Source organism: Hipposideros armiger, unplaced genomic scaffold (assembly GCF_001890085.2).
Source record: "Hipposideros armiger isolate ML-2016 unplaced genomic scaffold, ASM189008v1 scaffold_1192, whole genome shotgun sequence".
Taxonomy (NCBI): Eukaryota; Metazoa; Chordata; class Mammalia; order Chiroptera; family Hipposideridae; genus Hipposideros; species Hipposideros armiger.
The window spans coordinates 8,436-22,983 of record NW_017732542.1 but is presented as its reverse complement, the minus strand read 5'-3'; the positions used below and the strand labels follow the sequence as shown (position 1 = coordinate 22,983).

Below are 14,548 nucleotides of genomic sequence, written 5' to 3'. Positions count from 1 at the left end.
CCCAGGTGAAAGCAGGTGAGAGGTGTAGGGGTAAGGGGTAGCTCTGACCAGCACTGTGCCCTGGCCAGGGAGTCCTGATTACCCCACAGTTACAAATGCCCCAGGACTGGCCTTAGGGCAGGTGAGGCTCAAAGTCTCAGTGAGGGTGTCCATTTGTAGCTTTCTACTTGAACAACCGTCTAGAAAGACCCTCACACATCTTGTTTCACTTCTTGGAGGTATTTAAAAAGCAGATATGTTTTATCTGAATAATTATTTTCAGTGTGGTCCTGCCAAAAGGCAAGCAATGGCTTAGGTAATGTCTGTTCTTGGCCTTAAGGCTTCTGAGTCTACACTTCTAGTGCTGATAGATAGACAGGCCCACCAGTGAAGATTCGGTCTCTGCCCTCCCCCTCTCAGTACCAGCCCAGCTCAGATGCCCAGAACTGTGTGCAAGTCTGTGGCCGGGGCACACAAACCGCCCTTTGCCTTCCCTTTGTTCTTGACAGCTGTCCGGGGAAGGAGGTCCCAAGCCCACGCTGCCTGTGTTCTCTGTAATACTGGGGTCTATGCTGGTGTCCACAGTGGCAGGAGCAATGTGGACCAAACTTGACCTCCACCACTTGTGTGCCTGTGGCATGCATGCTGAAGACTTGTTTCATCAGCAGGGCCTCCTTTTTAACACTTAAGCATTTAATTCATGCAAATTGAAAAAAAAAGAAAAAGGCCTGTGGTTCTGTCTCACCAACTCTTTGAACTATGCTGAGTAATCTTATATTAATGGTATGAAAATCGGACTACACTGAGTAGAAGCCAGGCTGTAGCACACATGTAATGGATGTGGTAAAGTGAATTACCAAATTCTTAGCTGCTCTAGAGGGCACTGACCTGCAGGATCCTGGGAATGGAAAATGCTCAGGAAGAACCTCGAGGAAACCAGTCCAACTGGTCCTTTCCTTTCCACAGACACACCCACACCCGCATGGACCATTTCAAAGCCTTCGGGGGTGCAGAATTTGTCCCCTCCTCAATCGCTGTGGAGACTGACTTACCCGTCATGTTTCATTTCCAGAATCAAAGAGGGCTCTATTGTCCTCCAGCACTACACATGGCCTTTTTTAAAAAACAAATCAAAGTACTTCTCTGATTTTCTTCCTTTTCTCACCTGGATGCCGGGGCCGGTGCCGGGGCTGGTGTGCTGCACGTCCCCTCAGGCTGAGCTGTCTGCAGCCGCACAGCCTCGAGCAGGAGCTGGGGGCCAACCTCCATCTTCACTGCACACTGTTTCAAGTGACTGAGTCTGCTCTTTAGGGTGAGAAATGACTTGCCACAAATGGGGCATTCAGGGATCTGAGGCGCGGAAGATCTCAGTGACTTTTCAGCCTCATCCAAGCATCTAGAGGAAGACAGTAAACATCGGAGAACCACCCTCCCTGGTAATATGGGCTAAAGCAAACATAATCCACATCTACATGGAGACTGTGGGCCAAGTGTTGTACCCCCAAGGCCAGTCCCTCCATACTGTGTAGTCAGCCTCCAGACAGGGAAGTTAGGAATCCGTTAGCAAAGGTGGCTGAAGAACACACTGAGTCACCATATGACCCAGCAATTCCACTCCTAAGTATATACCCAAAAGAACTGAAAACACTCAAGCAAACACATGAAATGCATATTCACAGCAGCTCTATTCACAATACCCAAAGGGTGGAAACAATCCAAATGTCCATCAGTGGATGAGTGGATAAACAAACGTGGTCTGTCCATACAATGGAATGTTACTCAGCCATAAAAAACAATGAAGCACTGACACAGGCTGCAACATAGATGAGCCATGAAAACACCATGCTAAGTGAAGGAAGCCATACACAAAAGGCCATATATTGTGTGATTCCACTAATGTCCAGAATAGACAAATCCATAGAGACAGAAAGCAGATTAGTGGTTGCCAGGGACTGGGGCAGGGGGAATGGTGAGTGAGTGATAATGGGTACAAGTGCTATTTTGGGGGTGATGAAAATGTTCTAAAATTGATTATGATGACGGTTGTGCAACTCTGAACATACTAAATAAAAGCCATTGAATTGTTCACGCTAAATGGGTGAATTATATGGTACGTGAATTGTATCTCAATAAAGCTGTTAAAAAAAAAAGCAGGAGCAGGTTGACACCAACACGGTACTGTCACGGTAAGGTATCTCAAGATTCCCACTACAGCCAGAGGGGCCCCTGGATCTGGTGACACCCACGGAAAAGCTGACCACAGAGAGGTTACAGCTGAGTTGCTCCTACCGGTTCACGTGCTGTTCCCTTCGTATCACGTTCATAGCCGAGAGGTTCTTTTGACAGATCTGGCAAAAGAACAATCCCTTTTCCTCCAGGCTCTCGTCAAGTCCAGATGCTTGTTCCTGCCCAAACTCCTGCTGTAGGGCCAAGGCCACTGTAGCATCACTCTCGTTGGCAGGGAGCCAGGGTCCAGCCCCTGCGGAGAGGCACAAAGATCCATGAGGATGAGCTCATCCTCAGACCTCCGCACATCTGTCAGAACTCGCAAAGCATGGACACCGAGTGGAGTGTGAAGAAACCAGACGTGGCACTGCTCTGCCTTGTGCTTGGCACCGTCCACTGAAATGGGGCACTAAATGGGGTTCTGAGAACAGTACTTCTCAAACTTCAATATGTGTAAGAATCACCTAGAGACCTTGTTAAAATGAAGGTTTACATTCCAGAGACCTAGGTGGAGCCTGAGGTCCTGCACTTCTAACAAGTCCCAGGCGAGGCCAATACTGATGGTCCAGGACCACTCTGAGTATCAAGGTCCTCGAGAACTTGCCTTTCATTTTTCCCATTTCTGCTAAAGTCTCCTATCTTGGACATGCCAGGTTTACAAGGCTCCTGTTCTAACAAATCTAGGTTTTCTCTTCAAAGCTCAACCTTTCCTACTGCTATGACCTTTGATGCCCAGCCTTGAAGAACCAGGTCACAGTGAAATGCCTTGAGATGCCTCCCAAGGTAGCCATGCCCACCGCTGTGGCCCTGTCACATCTGATATTGCTGGAGCAGACTTGCGGCACTTATGAGGGATATGCCCTGAGAACTTCATAAATCTCCCATTCTTAAATATTCCTATGGCCTATCACTCTTTCCACCGAAGCCAGAAAAGCATCACGCTTTTTTTTTGCTTTTTTTTTTTTTTTTTTTAGCAAATCAATAGTTTCTTTGGCCTGAGCATTATGGAGTATGATGTGAAGATATATGGAAGGAACCAAGTCATACGTAGGGGAAGTGCTGGGCTCATGCACTGGCTGAGCGACTCCTCTGTACCCCTTGGATGCTCAAGGACAGATGCCATGTCATATCACTACCTGTGAACCTTAGGGGTAGCCTGAGACTCCTAAGTGCTTCTAACGTGAAATCTGCAAATCTAACACCAAAAGACTACATGCTCATTAACAGTAGGTCTGTCAATACAGTTTCTTCCTGTTTCTTTTCCTTTTATGTATTTCCATCAAAGATGAGAATTCATATTGTTTAGGGGATAAAGAATGTAACCACCCAACATTATGTGCCTCTTGGGATGGCACAATATGTAGGGCACAGCACCTGCAAAGCGCTGTTGCCAAACTGTTTACTCTGGAGCTAATAAGACTTCTAGTTTACTGACTGTAATGCAAAATAGGGATTGCAGGAAGGGGTTAAATATGAAGAAATAAGCAAATCCAGAAAGTGGGAAAATTTAAAAGTCAGTTATCCTGGACTCTTCAAAAAGTATCATTAAACAACAACAACAAAAAGACAAAGAGACTGTTCTAGAGTCTAGATCTTAAGAGACTACTGAGCTAGCTATAGCCATATGCAATGTGTGAACTTATAGTTCTGACAAATCCTCGTGCAGAAAAACATGAAACCAGCTACAAAAGCTATCCTTGGGACAACCGGGGAAAATTGGAATTTGAATTGGATACCAGGCAATATTATGGAATTAGGTGTGATAGTGGTATTGTGATTCTGTAGGAGAATCTAGGGGTAAAGTATCATGATGTCTATAACTTACTTTCATATGGTACAGAAGAAGCATGTGTATTTATAGACATAAAAAGTATATGGCAAAATGTTAACAATTGTTAATTCTAGGTTGAGGATATAGGGAGTTCATCATAATATATATTTTTTTGACTTTTCTGTATGGGAAAATTTCATAGTAAAAAGTAAATATTTAAAAAAGAGGAAGAGGTACCTTGCCATAGAAACTAAGTGAGAAATGCCCCAAGAGACCCTTCGTTCTCTGGCTAGACATAATGAAGTGGCACAGGTAGAAGGGCGGGCAGAGCCCGCCCTCAGCAGAAACGCCTTGAATGCCAGTTCCTTCCTGCCTCCCTTCCTCCTGAGTTAGAACTTATTCCTGCTGGGAAGACAGACAACTCCCATCATACCATTCCCTGCCATCATCGCCTCTCCAGGACCCTGTGGGACGTTTTCTTCAAGTGCAGCCTGGAGGGGGCACCCTTCTGAGGCATGTTTCAAACGCTCAGGGTCTGCTCTCTTGAACTGCTGCATTCGCTGTAGGACCAGCTCTGCTGCCCGGGGTTTGGAGGGACTTGGCACCATCTCAGTCAGACAGGAAGGAGGCAGCTGGGAGTTGCTGCTGGGAGCAGCCTCTGGCAAGGAAGAAAATATTCACAGGCGTCTGTTCTAGCTGGAGAAATAAAAGACTCTTCCACCAGATACAGGTTAGACTCAAGTTTCAAAGGGGTCCTTTACCAACTAATTTAGATTTAATTCTCAAGTGTGAATAGGACTGATTGTTTCTTGGTAACCTCACTGTTTGTGGTAATATAAATATACCTGTCATAAACATCTATGACAGGAGGGGTAATGTGGAGTGACTGCTAATGAGCACAGGGTTTATTTTTGGGGTGATAAAAATGTTCTAAAATTAGGCAGGGGTTATGGCTGTACAACTCTAAATATACTAAAACCACTGAACTATATACGTTAAAAGGGTGACTTTTATAGAATATGAATGATACCTCTATAAAGTTGTTATTAAAGAAATATTAATGACAAATATTTCTATCTTCCTAGGTCAGAAGTTCTCCTGTAACTTGGTGTTTGCAGATGGCCTCCAGTGGAGATCCACAAGCCCTTGAAGTTGTATGGCAGTTTCGCAGGTGTGTGTGTGGGTGCTGCAGTTTTCTGGGGGAATCATGCATAGCTTTTACTAGACTCTCAGAGGGAGCATGAAAGACCAGTAACATTTCAGCAACATCACTGAAGTCTTACAACAGTCTCTGTGAGCTGTCTTTACCACCACTCCACTGAGAGGTCATGCTGACCACACTAGGTAAAAATATTATTTATGATCAGGAAGTGAAGGTGAGAAAAATTTAGAAACAGAAAGCAGGAGCCCAAAGATCTTATGCTGTATTATATATGCAAGGCTGGTTTTCAGCTCTGCATGAAGAATGTGTGCTAAGCATATGTTTCAGTACATCAAGGGCGGCAGGGTAAGAAAGCTGCTTTAAACAAACAAAACAAAACAAAACAAAACAAAAAAAAGGAAAAAAGAGAATAAAAAGTGTTTGGAGGAGAAAGGAAGAACCTGAAGGTTCTTTTGGGGCTTAAACTCGTATGGCACCCACTTTGGAATAAATTCGAGAAAACGAGAAAAGCAGCATTATTTTCATGTTTACGTAACGCATGTCAACTACACAACGTAAACATTCATAGGAAAATGAAAGAGCAGAGGGCCTCAAACATAATCATGTGGAAAAGTCACACGGGTTATATTTATTGACTATTGTTTAAAACAGGAGTTGGTATTGGGGGTAATCACTGCATGAATTATAAATATGTACTATGCTATATTCCTGAAACTAACATAAACTAATATTGAATATCAACTGTAACTGAAAAAAATAAATTTAAACAAACAAACAAACAAACAAACAAACACACAAACAAACAGGAGTCAGCAAACTATGATCCTCAGGCTGGCTGCCTGTTTCTATAAATAAAGTTTTGTTGAAACACAGCCCATTTGCTTACATATTGTCTAGAGAGTTTAAGGGTTGTGACAGACTGTGTGGCGTATAAAGACTGTGTGGCAAAAAAAATTGTACCACCTGACCCTTTTCAGGCAGTTTTTTGACCCCTGGTTCAAAATAGTACCAATCACCTGGGTTTTCCTCTCTGGAGGCTCTGGCAGTGTTTCTGGCTGGGTTACCTGTCTGGGTGCTCTGTGCACTGTCCTGGAGCACAGTAGAAGCAAGCACACTTCGTTCCCCATTCTCAGGGGGAGCTGGTTCACTCTCTTGCCACTTGGGTGCCGCTTGCTTTTTAGTCCTTGGGGCCTGGCTGCCAGATCGAGTCTTCCTCTCCCTGGGGCCTTGAAGGGTTTTGCTCTTAGTAGCAGCTGCTTTGGTCCTTTTTGGCTTGCTTGTTATCTGAGTGCTGTTTGAGGCCTTTTGTGTCTTCTTTATCCCCAACACTTCCTTGGTGCCATTCTTTTTCACCCTTTGGAAAAAACTGGCACAGAGTTCCTTAAAATCATCATCTGACTCATCCATCATCTGGCCAGTTTTAAGGCTTTCTTTAAGCTGGTCTTCAGAAGAGTGAGGGTCGATCCGGGAGCCCGAGAACGAGCCTAGTTGGGCCCCATTCAGACTCACAGCTTCATTAGGGTTCCTGTCTACTTCTCACTGAGATACCTGGAGAGTTTGTACAACTGAGCAACAGGTACTATTTCCCCCTTTATAAGGATTTAAAATGTTTTTCTTCAAATTGAGCCTGTGTTAAACAGCATGTTTAAAGCTTCTGTTAAAGTTCACATCTGAGAGGTTTTGTTGGCCAATAGATGCCTCTGAGATAGAATACATATGAACTTGGTGCTCAGGTTCTTCTCCAAGATCTCCATGGTGCTAAAGCACGCTTGGTTCATGTAATTCACACCTGTGGAAAACCAAAAGCATCTAAGTGTAATTAGACAGGTATTGCCATTTTAAGCCATTTCTTCCAGGAAGGTACAAGAGCATGTGGAGTATGGGAGTAACAATACCCCTGTCAAATTCTCAGGTACAGCCTGATTAACACAGACCCATCATCCTATAGGACATCACGACACAACTGGGGGATGGTGTCTAGAAACCTGCAAAGCTCGCTCTTTCACGGCCAGAGAGACATGGGCATCTTGGAAGAGTATTGTTTTTGCTAAGTCTGGGGAATGAATCCCATGAAGGGCAGTCACCACAGAAACGTGATGATCCAAAAAAACTATCTTTTAGGCCTATGTTGGTACAAGGCCTCCAGCTACTAGAGGCTCTATCACTCTATCAGCAGGCAATGTAATGAGAGTGAGAGTGAAAGAGAGAGAAGAGAAAATGCTCTTGAACACTCAGGAGATAGGAACAAGCAAAAGATAGGAACACAGGAGGCTGATTCTTCATTGATACAATCAATATTTCCAAATAAAAAAAAGGCCACTTTCTCCATCCTCTCATCCCAGCAAGAGCTCTCCAAACTCAGGTTACTATAATGCTGCCCAAATGCAAAGGCTGGGTCTTATGGGCATCATTATGTACATCAGCACAATTTAGTGGTGTTCAAAAATAAAAATTGAATGACCCAATGGCAGAAAGCTCATTTCAAATACAATAATGCAATCTTCACTGTCCAAGTAATCCAATTAATTATCTAGTTTTCCAGAGCAGGGCAGACACACATATCTAGATTCTACTTTGCATGGCTGGCTCATTCACATCTTCCATGTCAGCTCCTTAGAGAAGCTTCCCCTCATCCTTTGTCTAAGTAGACCCTCTCTGCCCCTATTATTTTCTTTCATTACAGTTTTTACAATGGCATTTATCACAAGTTATAATCATATGTAATAGATAACATTTATTGAATGCTTACTGTATGCCAGGCACCAGTCCAACTGCTTTACAAGTCTCACTCATTTAATCCTTACAACAATCCTATTTGGTAGAATCTACTGTCATCCCTTCTTTACAGCAAGGAGTCAAGCACAAGAATGAGGAATTGGCTCAAGTTCATACAGCTTTTGAAGTGGAGGGGGTGGGATCAAATCCAGGTAGTGTGGATCCAGAGCACGGGTTCTTTATATTTTTATTCATTTATTTATGACCTGTCTCCTACTAAGCTCAAAACTTAAAGGAAGTTTTAACAGACTCATCAATTTTACTTCGTATTCTTTGGCTGACAGACGCCTGACTTGTAAAAAGTGCTGGACAATTATTTGTTGAATTCATTAACTGCAAAGATACCAATCGGATCAAAGAGAAAGTGGTGGTGAGAAAGAAGGCTTCAGGGAGAAGCAGAGATCAGTGTCCGAGCACCTGAAGCGTCACACTAACCAAACTGAATTTTATTCTGTTGGATGTGGGGAGCTAGAGCAAATTCCACCCACCACACTGCGCTGTCTCCACATCTCTGTTATTAGTCTTAAAACAGTCTATCTCCTATACGTGCTCAATTAGTATTTGTTGAAGGATGTAGCCTGTCCTACGAAACCGCGAGTTTCCAGAGGGCGGGAGACTTGTGCCTACTAAGCGTTGTACCTACCGCAGCGCCGGGCTGTCACAGCAGAGGAAGAATGAATGAATGGGCAGGTGAGGGGCGGACCCTCCCGCTCCCCTCAACCTGGTGACACACGGGAAATGGTCAGGGGGCTCAACCTAGGGAAGGGCTGCCAAGGACTCTGACGGCGAATTCCGATCGCCAGACTGACCCCGGGGCAGTGACTCCGTAGGTATCCGGATCCCCCCACTTCTCCCTTCAGGCGGCCCCGGCCTTCTCCACCCAAACGCGGCTCCTGCCTCTACACCGCGGCTGAAGGCGGGCAAGAAAGGTTCTTCTCCCTTTGGAAAGCGAGAAGGGCCCGAGGTGGCTGGACCTCATCCTCCCGGGTGCAGACTCCTAGCCCCAAAGCCCAACTCCTCCTACCTCCGGCGCCGCCGCGGCACCGTTTCAACGGAGACCCTCGCGCCTGCGCCTGCGCCCGCCGGTTCCCGCCCCCGTGGAGAGTTGTGTCTGCGCAGGCGCAGAGCGGTCAGGGAGGCTCGCTTCCCATCCTCCTCTGCGGCCTGGGTGCGCTGTGAAGAGCGTTTCCGGAGGGCGTGAGGCGGGGCGAGGCATGGCGAGGCGTGGCGTGGCGTCCTATGGTAGTGCGGCAGCTGGTCTAGGTGGTGGCTGTCGCTGTTGGTGCAGCGGTGCCCGGCAAAGTATTAAATGTTGAAGAAGAGCTCAGGGTGAGTTCAGGGCACCGCCGCAGTTTTAAGTTGAAGTTTGGGTTCACCACGGTTCACACGGGAAATGTTTGCGGATTCAATGGCGGCCCTCAGAGCGCACCTGCCTGAAGAACCGAAGGCTAAACTGAGGGAGGTGGGTTTAGAGACCCACCAAATGCGGCCCGTCGGGGCGGGAGAGCTTCTTTCCCGGAGATAGTGAACAGGTGGCGGCCTGCAGGTGGAAAGGCGTTAGCTGGAGGGTCATCCAGTGCTTGAGGAAGCTGAGGTGATACCCACGGTCTCCAGCCTGGCCGGGAGGGGTTCGCCACAGGCTGAAAACGCGAGTTTATAAATCATATTAAGGGTTTGAACTTCAACCTGGGGTCATTGGGCACCACTGAAGATTTTGTTTTTAAAGGATGTTCTAGTTGCATTGTAAAAATGGATCTGCGGAGGTTAAGACTAGGGACCCATTAGGAGGCTGCTATGATCTCGGTGAGAAATGAGGATGGCCTGAATTTAGAAGTTGGAATGGAGAAATATTAAAACATTTGAATTGTCGTGACCTAATTATTTGTTACAATTTGTAGTATTCTGGCCAGAGCGCCTGAGTAGAATGTGGTCCCAAGCACTGGAAAATGGAATTCACGAAGAGTAGGTTTGGAGGGAAGAGACAGGTGTGGTTTTTTAAAGATATAATTAACATATAAAATTCACCCCTTTAAAGTGTATGATTCAGTCATTTTTAGTACATTCACAAGGTTGTGCAACCATCATCACTATCTAATTCCAGAATATTTTATAACCCCCAAGTAGAAATCTTGGTACCCATTAGCAGTCACTCCCCATTCCTCCTTTACTCCATCCCCTGATCACTAATGTACTTTCTGTTTCTATGGATTTGCCTATTCTGTACATTTTATATAAGTGGATTTATACAATATATGGCCTTTTCTGTCTGGCACTTTTTAAGCTTCATGTAGCTCGAATGGATTAGTTTAGTGGCCAAATAATATTCCCTTGTATGGATATACCACATTTTGTTTAAGTACTTATCAGTTGATGGACATTTGGGCTGATTTGCTTTTTGGCTATTATAAATAATGCCGTGAACATTCATGTACAAGTTTTGTGTTTTTCTTTCTCTTGGATGTATACCTAGGAGTGTAATTGCTGGGTCATACCACATTTAGTTCTGAGTAGTGAGTGTCAAATGCGAATAGCACTTCCAAGACCTTTTTCTGTATGAAGGAGTTCAGGAGTTGTAACTTGGTTTTGGAAACCTAAGTTAGTTTGTAATATGGTTTTCAATTGGATCAGTTAAGTAGATAGCATAAGAATAGTAGGCAGCACAGAGGCTTGAGTCTGGTGGGTTGTCTCATTTGTACCAACAGATTTTTACTTTATAAAAGTAAAGTGAGTGGGTGACAGCACGGAGAGGCCAATGTCATTGAAAGAAAAAGAATTATTACATTTCTGGAGAGAAGAGAGCATGCCACACCACACGGAAGGTTTTGGTCAGGAGGCAGAAGCAGGAGTGAGGAGAAAACTAAGGTCAGAGCCTTTATTCCATAGGAAAGGCAAAGCAGGGCAGGGTAAGCCTTTTAGGATTGGCTCGTTTGAATAATTCTGGCAAGCTCTGGGCTATAGGAATGGTCTTTAATCGCCTGTTACCTGGCCCTGGGATGTTTTGGGGCAGAGGCAACATTGGCTTGGATTATGAGAGTAGTTTGCTTTGCATATGAGAGGCTGCTTCCAAGGGAGTTGGCTGCTATCTTTAGGAATTAGCTAGTCCTGGGAAGGGCACTTTCCCCACCAGCAAGATTTTAAAGATGTCAAAACATAAGATACAGAAAAAAATTTTTAAGAATGAATGCACAGGGACATGGCTGGAGTGATGTGAAGGACCATTGTAAAGGTGGCGCTTGTTTTTCTCCAGTCAGAATGAAAATGAAGGGCCTGAGTTGAAAATTTAGGACTTAAATCTCTTAGAGGCCCAGGGAAGACATCTCCCCCATAACCCAATCTGTCCATACGGTATTATTCTTTTAAGCAAAATGAGTTAGCTGAGCTGTAGTTTATAGAAGGGAGGGTACCTTAAACCTTGAATTCTCAACTGAATTACCTATGGAATATTTTAAACTGGAAATGCTTGGACACCAGCCTTAGACCTGCTGAATAAATCTGGGGTAGAGTTTCTGATCTGTGTCTTTTGAAAGTTTCACAGATGATTTTGATGTCCTCTACATTAGAGACTGATGGTCACTACATCTAACCAGTACCTACTGAGCAAATCCTGTAGGCTAAATTTAAAAGAGATTCCAAAAGCTGGGGGTGGGGCGATTGGGATTTAGAGTTAGACATGATTCTTCCTTTAAGAAACAAAGCTCTGGAGCAGCTTTCTCTTTGGCCCAAGATGACCCATGGGAGCCTCCTTGACCTGGACCCTATAGTGATTCATTTCCCGCAGAAGCTCTGAGGTTCACACTCTTCCACTGGAATTAAGCAGGAGTCACCCAGTGTGACTAAGATCAGGGACAGTGTCCAGAAACAATGTTTTGAGGTCCATGTTACTTCAATGGGAATACTACAGGCTCCCTGCCAGTATTTGTGGCAGAGCTGCACTGCCAAAGCATTTAAGCCAGGGACATGAAGGAACATTTAATATATTAAAAGGATTGTCCTATGTTTGATAAACTTCCCAGTGTTTATCAGAAAGAGAAAATGGATGCAGAAGTGTATGGAAAATGATGACAATGTGTTCCCAGTAGAGGTTGTGTTTTCCAAGCCCATAGGAGTAGATCATTTTGGGATCCAGGGGAAATAGGCAAAGGTTGAATGTGCTATGATTATCACTTCCTAACCCTCCTGGAATATTTCCTTTTTGGAAACTTTTGGCATCTTCCACTGAGTTAATGTTTTAAACAGTCCTGTGCAAGAAATGAAAGGCCCTTGTCCCAGGTCTGTGGTTTGGTTATAAATCACAAAACTAAAACCTGCCCAGCTCCCTCTCATTTATCTTGGCAAGGATTCGTGAGAGGGCGGATTGAACAAGGGAAGAGTTGTGTGTCTTCCCAGTGCTTTGGTCATATAAACTTTTATTTACTGTTGTATAATTCTGTTTCCTACACTACCAGAATTGTTGAAATCAGGAGGGGAAACAACTATTTTACATGTCAATGTGTACAGAAGTCATTCTAGGTTATGCTGCATTTCTCTCTGTCTACCACTGCCACCTTTTGTGTCACATAGTTCAGTTAATTTTGCTAGGTGAGTTTAAGGGGAGACTCCAACCAGATATACTGGCCTCAACTGCAAAGCAGCATTTTCCCTATTAAAGTTAATAATAGCACTCATACTTTTTATGATAAAATTAAGTCATCTTCCACTTAATATTGTTAGGATGGCAGTACTCCCCCAAGTGATCTACAGATTGAGTGTAATCCCTGTCAAAACCCCAATAGGCTTTTTTTGCAAAAATGAAAAGAAGTGACCTTAAAATTCATTTGGAATTGCAAGGGACCATAAATAGCCAACACAATCTTGAAAAAGAACCGAGTTGGAGAATGCACGCTTCCTGATTTCAAAACTTACTACAAAGCAACAGTAATGTTTGGGGCTAGAAGTCAGGATAGTGCTTACCTTGGGAGGGGCTGATTGGGAGGACACGAAGACTTTTCAGAGCTTCTGATATTCTTTTGCTATTTAAAAATCTTAGGGGGTAATTATGTGGATATGTGTGCTTTATGAAAACTGTTTGAATTGTACATTTGTGATTGGTATACTTTTTAGTAAGAATGTTATACTTCAATAATAAGCTTTTTAAAGGTAGGGGAGTAGATGAGTGAAGTCCATTTAAATATTCTTGAATCTTTTTCACCCTTTTCTTTTGAAAATGATGGTGACCCCTGAAGGCAGAATTCCACCGACCTTGCACTTAGATATGGGATAGGTTTGGCATGTCAGAATTACAGTTTTCTGGTTTTCCTTGGTTTGCCAGAGAGGTTGTCAACTAGCTCTTTCTATTGCAGTTATTCATTATGCAATATTTAATACATCAAAAAGTATAATGCAGTTTTTAGGAATTATTTTATGGAAACAATCACTTGATAACAAAACCTGAACACCTTTGTTATAAAAGTTTTGAACTAGAGAGGACTCACGTTCATATCCAGTCAGGTGGCTTCACCTCAGCGTGTACACATACACGCACTCTTTCAAATTAGGAATTTGATTTTCTTTAGTGAAGATGTGTAGATCAGAATTGGAGCCAGAATTTAAAATCAGGTCTAGTGACGCCAAGATCTTCATTCTTTTTTCACTCTTCTTTACCTTCAAAATTTCTGTCTCAAATCCTTTTTGGAACAAGGAATGGCATAAGTAGTCATTCAAACTTTATGAGGTACAGGTTTTCCAACGGGTTGAGAATTCCAAGATAGTTTTTAGTAGGTAGAAAAGCTAGACTTTTCTTCCTGTAGTTTTCCTATTTTTACCTTATTCTGTTTTATGTTTTTCTTATTCGTAGGTACTAATATGAAAAGTTTATGTTGGACTCGACAGTTACAAAGGTAAAGAAGCTGTTTATTTTTTTTTAATGCAGACACACTTTACATATAGGGAAATGAAGTCAGTTAATGACATGAAAAATCTTTGATATGAAAAATTCATATTTGAGCCACATCAGTATACCATTTTATAACTATTACAGTAAAAGTTTTAAAAGGATACAGCACTTAATGTTGATAATGTAAAATGGTATGGTGACTTGACCCTTTTTTGAGGGGGGTAAAGCAAATAAAAAGGTGCTTTAGTCATTAGAAAAATGCAAATCAAAACTACAATGAAATATCACTTCACATTCACTATGACAGCCATTTAAAGAAAAAAAAAAACCTCAGAAAATAAATGTTAGCAAGGATGTGGAGAAATTGGAACCCTCATGTATTGCTAAGAGGTTGATAATGGTGTAGCTGTTGTCAAAAACAGTTTGGTGGTTCTTCAACAGGTTAAACATAGAAATACCATATGACCCAGTAATTCTATTCCTAGGTATTTGCACAAAAGAATTGAAAAACAAAGGTGTTCAAACAAAAACTTGTACTCCTCACAATAGCCAGAAGGTGGAAATAACCCAAATGCCCATCAGTAGATGGATGGATAAACAAAATGTGGTATAAATAATGGAATACACATTACAATATATGTTTGCTTATTTTTAGATTTTTAAAAAATTTTATTGGGGAATTGGGGGGATGGGAACAGTGCTGGGGAATTGGGGGAAGGGGAACAGACAAGTTGCTGTCATTTTGTTCTTCAATCTAGTTGTG

At 43.1% G+C, this 14,548-nt stretch overlaps 1 protein-coding gene and 1 long non-coding RNA gene across 8 annotated transcripts in view; one reads left to right on the top strand and one right to left on the bottom strand.

Moving 5' to 3' along the window:
• The window catches only part of SLX4 (SLX4 structure-specific endonuclease subunit), a 22,987-nt gene extending 13,982 nt beyond the window's left edge, over window positions 1-9,005 (bottom strand). For 3 of the 7 annotated variants that reach the window (XM_019632887.1, XM_019632890.1, XM_019632892.1), the window contains exons 1-5: window positions 8,938-9,005; window positions 6,155-6,927; window positions 4,410-4,634; window positions 2,269-2,458; window positions 1,145-1,375 (exon numbers count right to left, since the gene is read on the bottom strand). In XM_019632887.1, the coding sequence (XP_019488432.1) occupies window positions 1,145-1,375; window positions 2,269-2,458; window positions 4,410-4,634; window positions 6,155-6,548 (1,040 nt within the window). In that variant the 5' untranslated portion in view covers window positions 6,549-6,927; window positions 8,938-9,005. The other 4 variants (XM_019632891.1, XM_019632893.1, XM_019632889.1 and 1 more) reach the window with 3 other exon arrangements.
• An 82-nt stretch (window positions 9,006-9,087) lies between these two features.
• Window positions 9,088-14,548, top strand: part of LOC109376769 (uncharacterized) — a 12,878-nt gene continuing 7,417 nt past the window's right edge. Inside the window, exons 1-2 of the long non-coding RNA XR_002122778.1 lie at window positions 9,088-9,242; window positions 13,747-13,789. This is a non-coding gene — a long non-coding RNA (uncharacterized LOC109376769). The remainder of the gene's footprint in view (window positions 9,243-13,746; window positions 13,790-14,548) is intronic.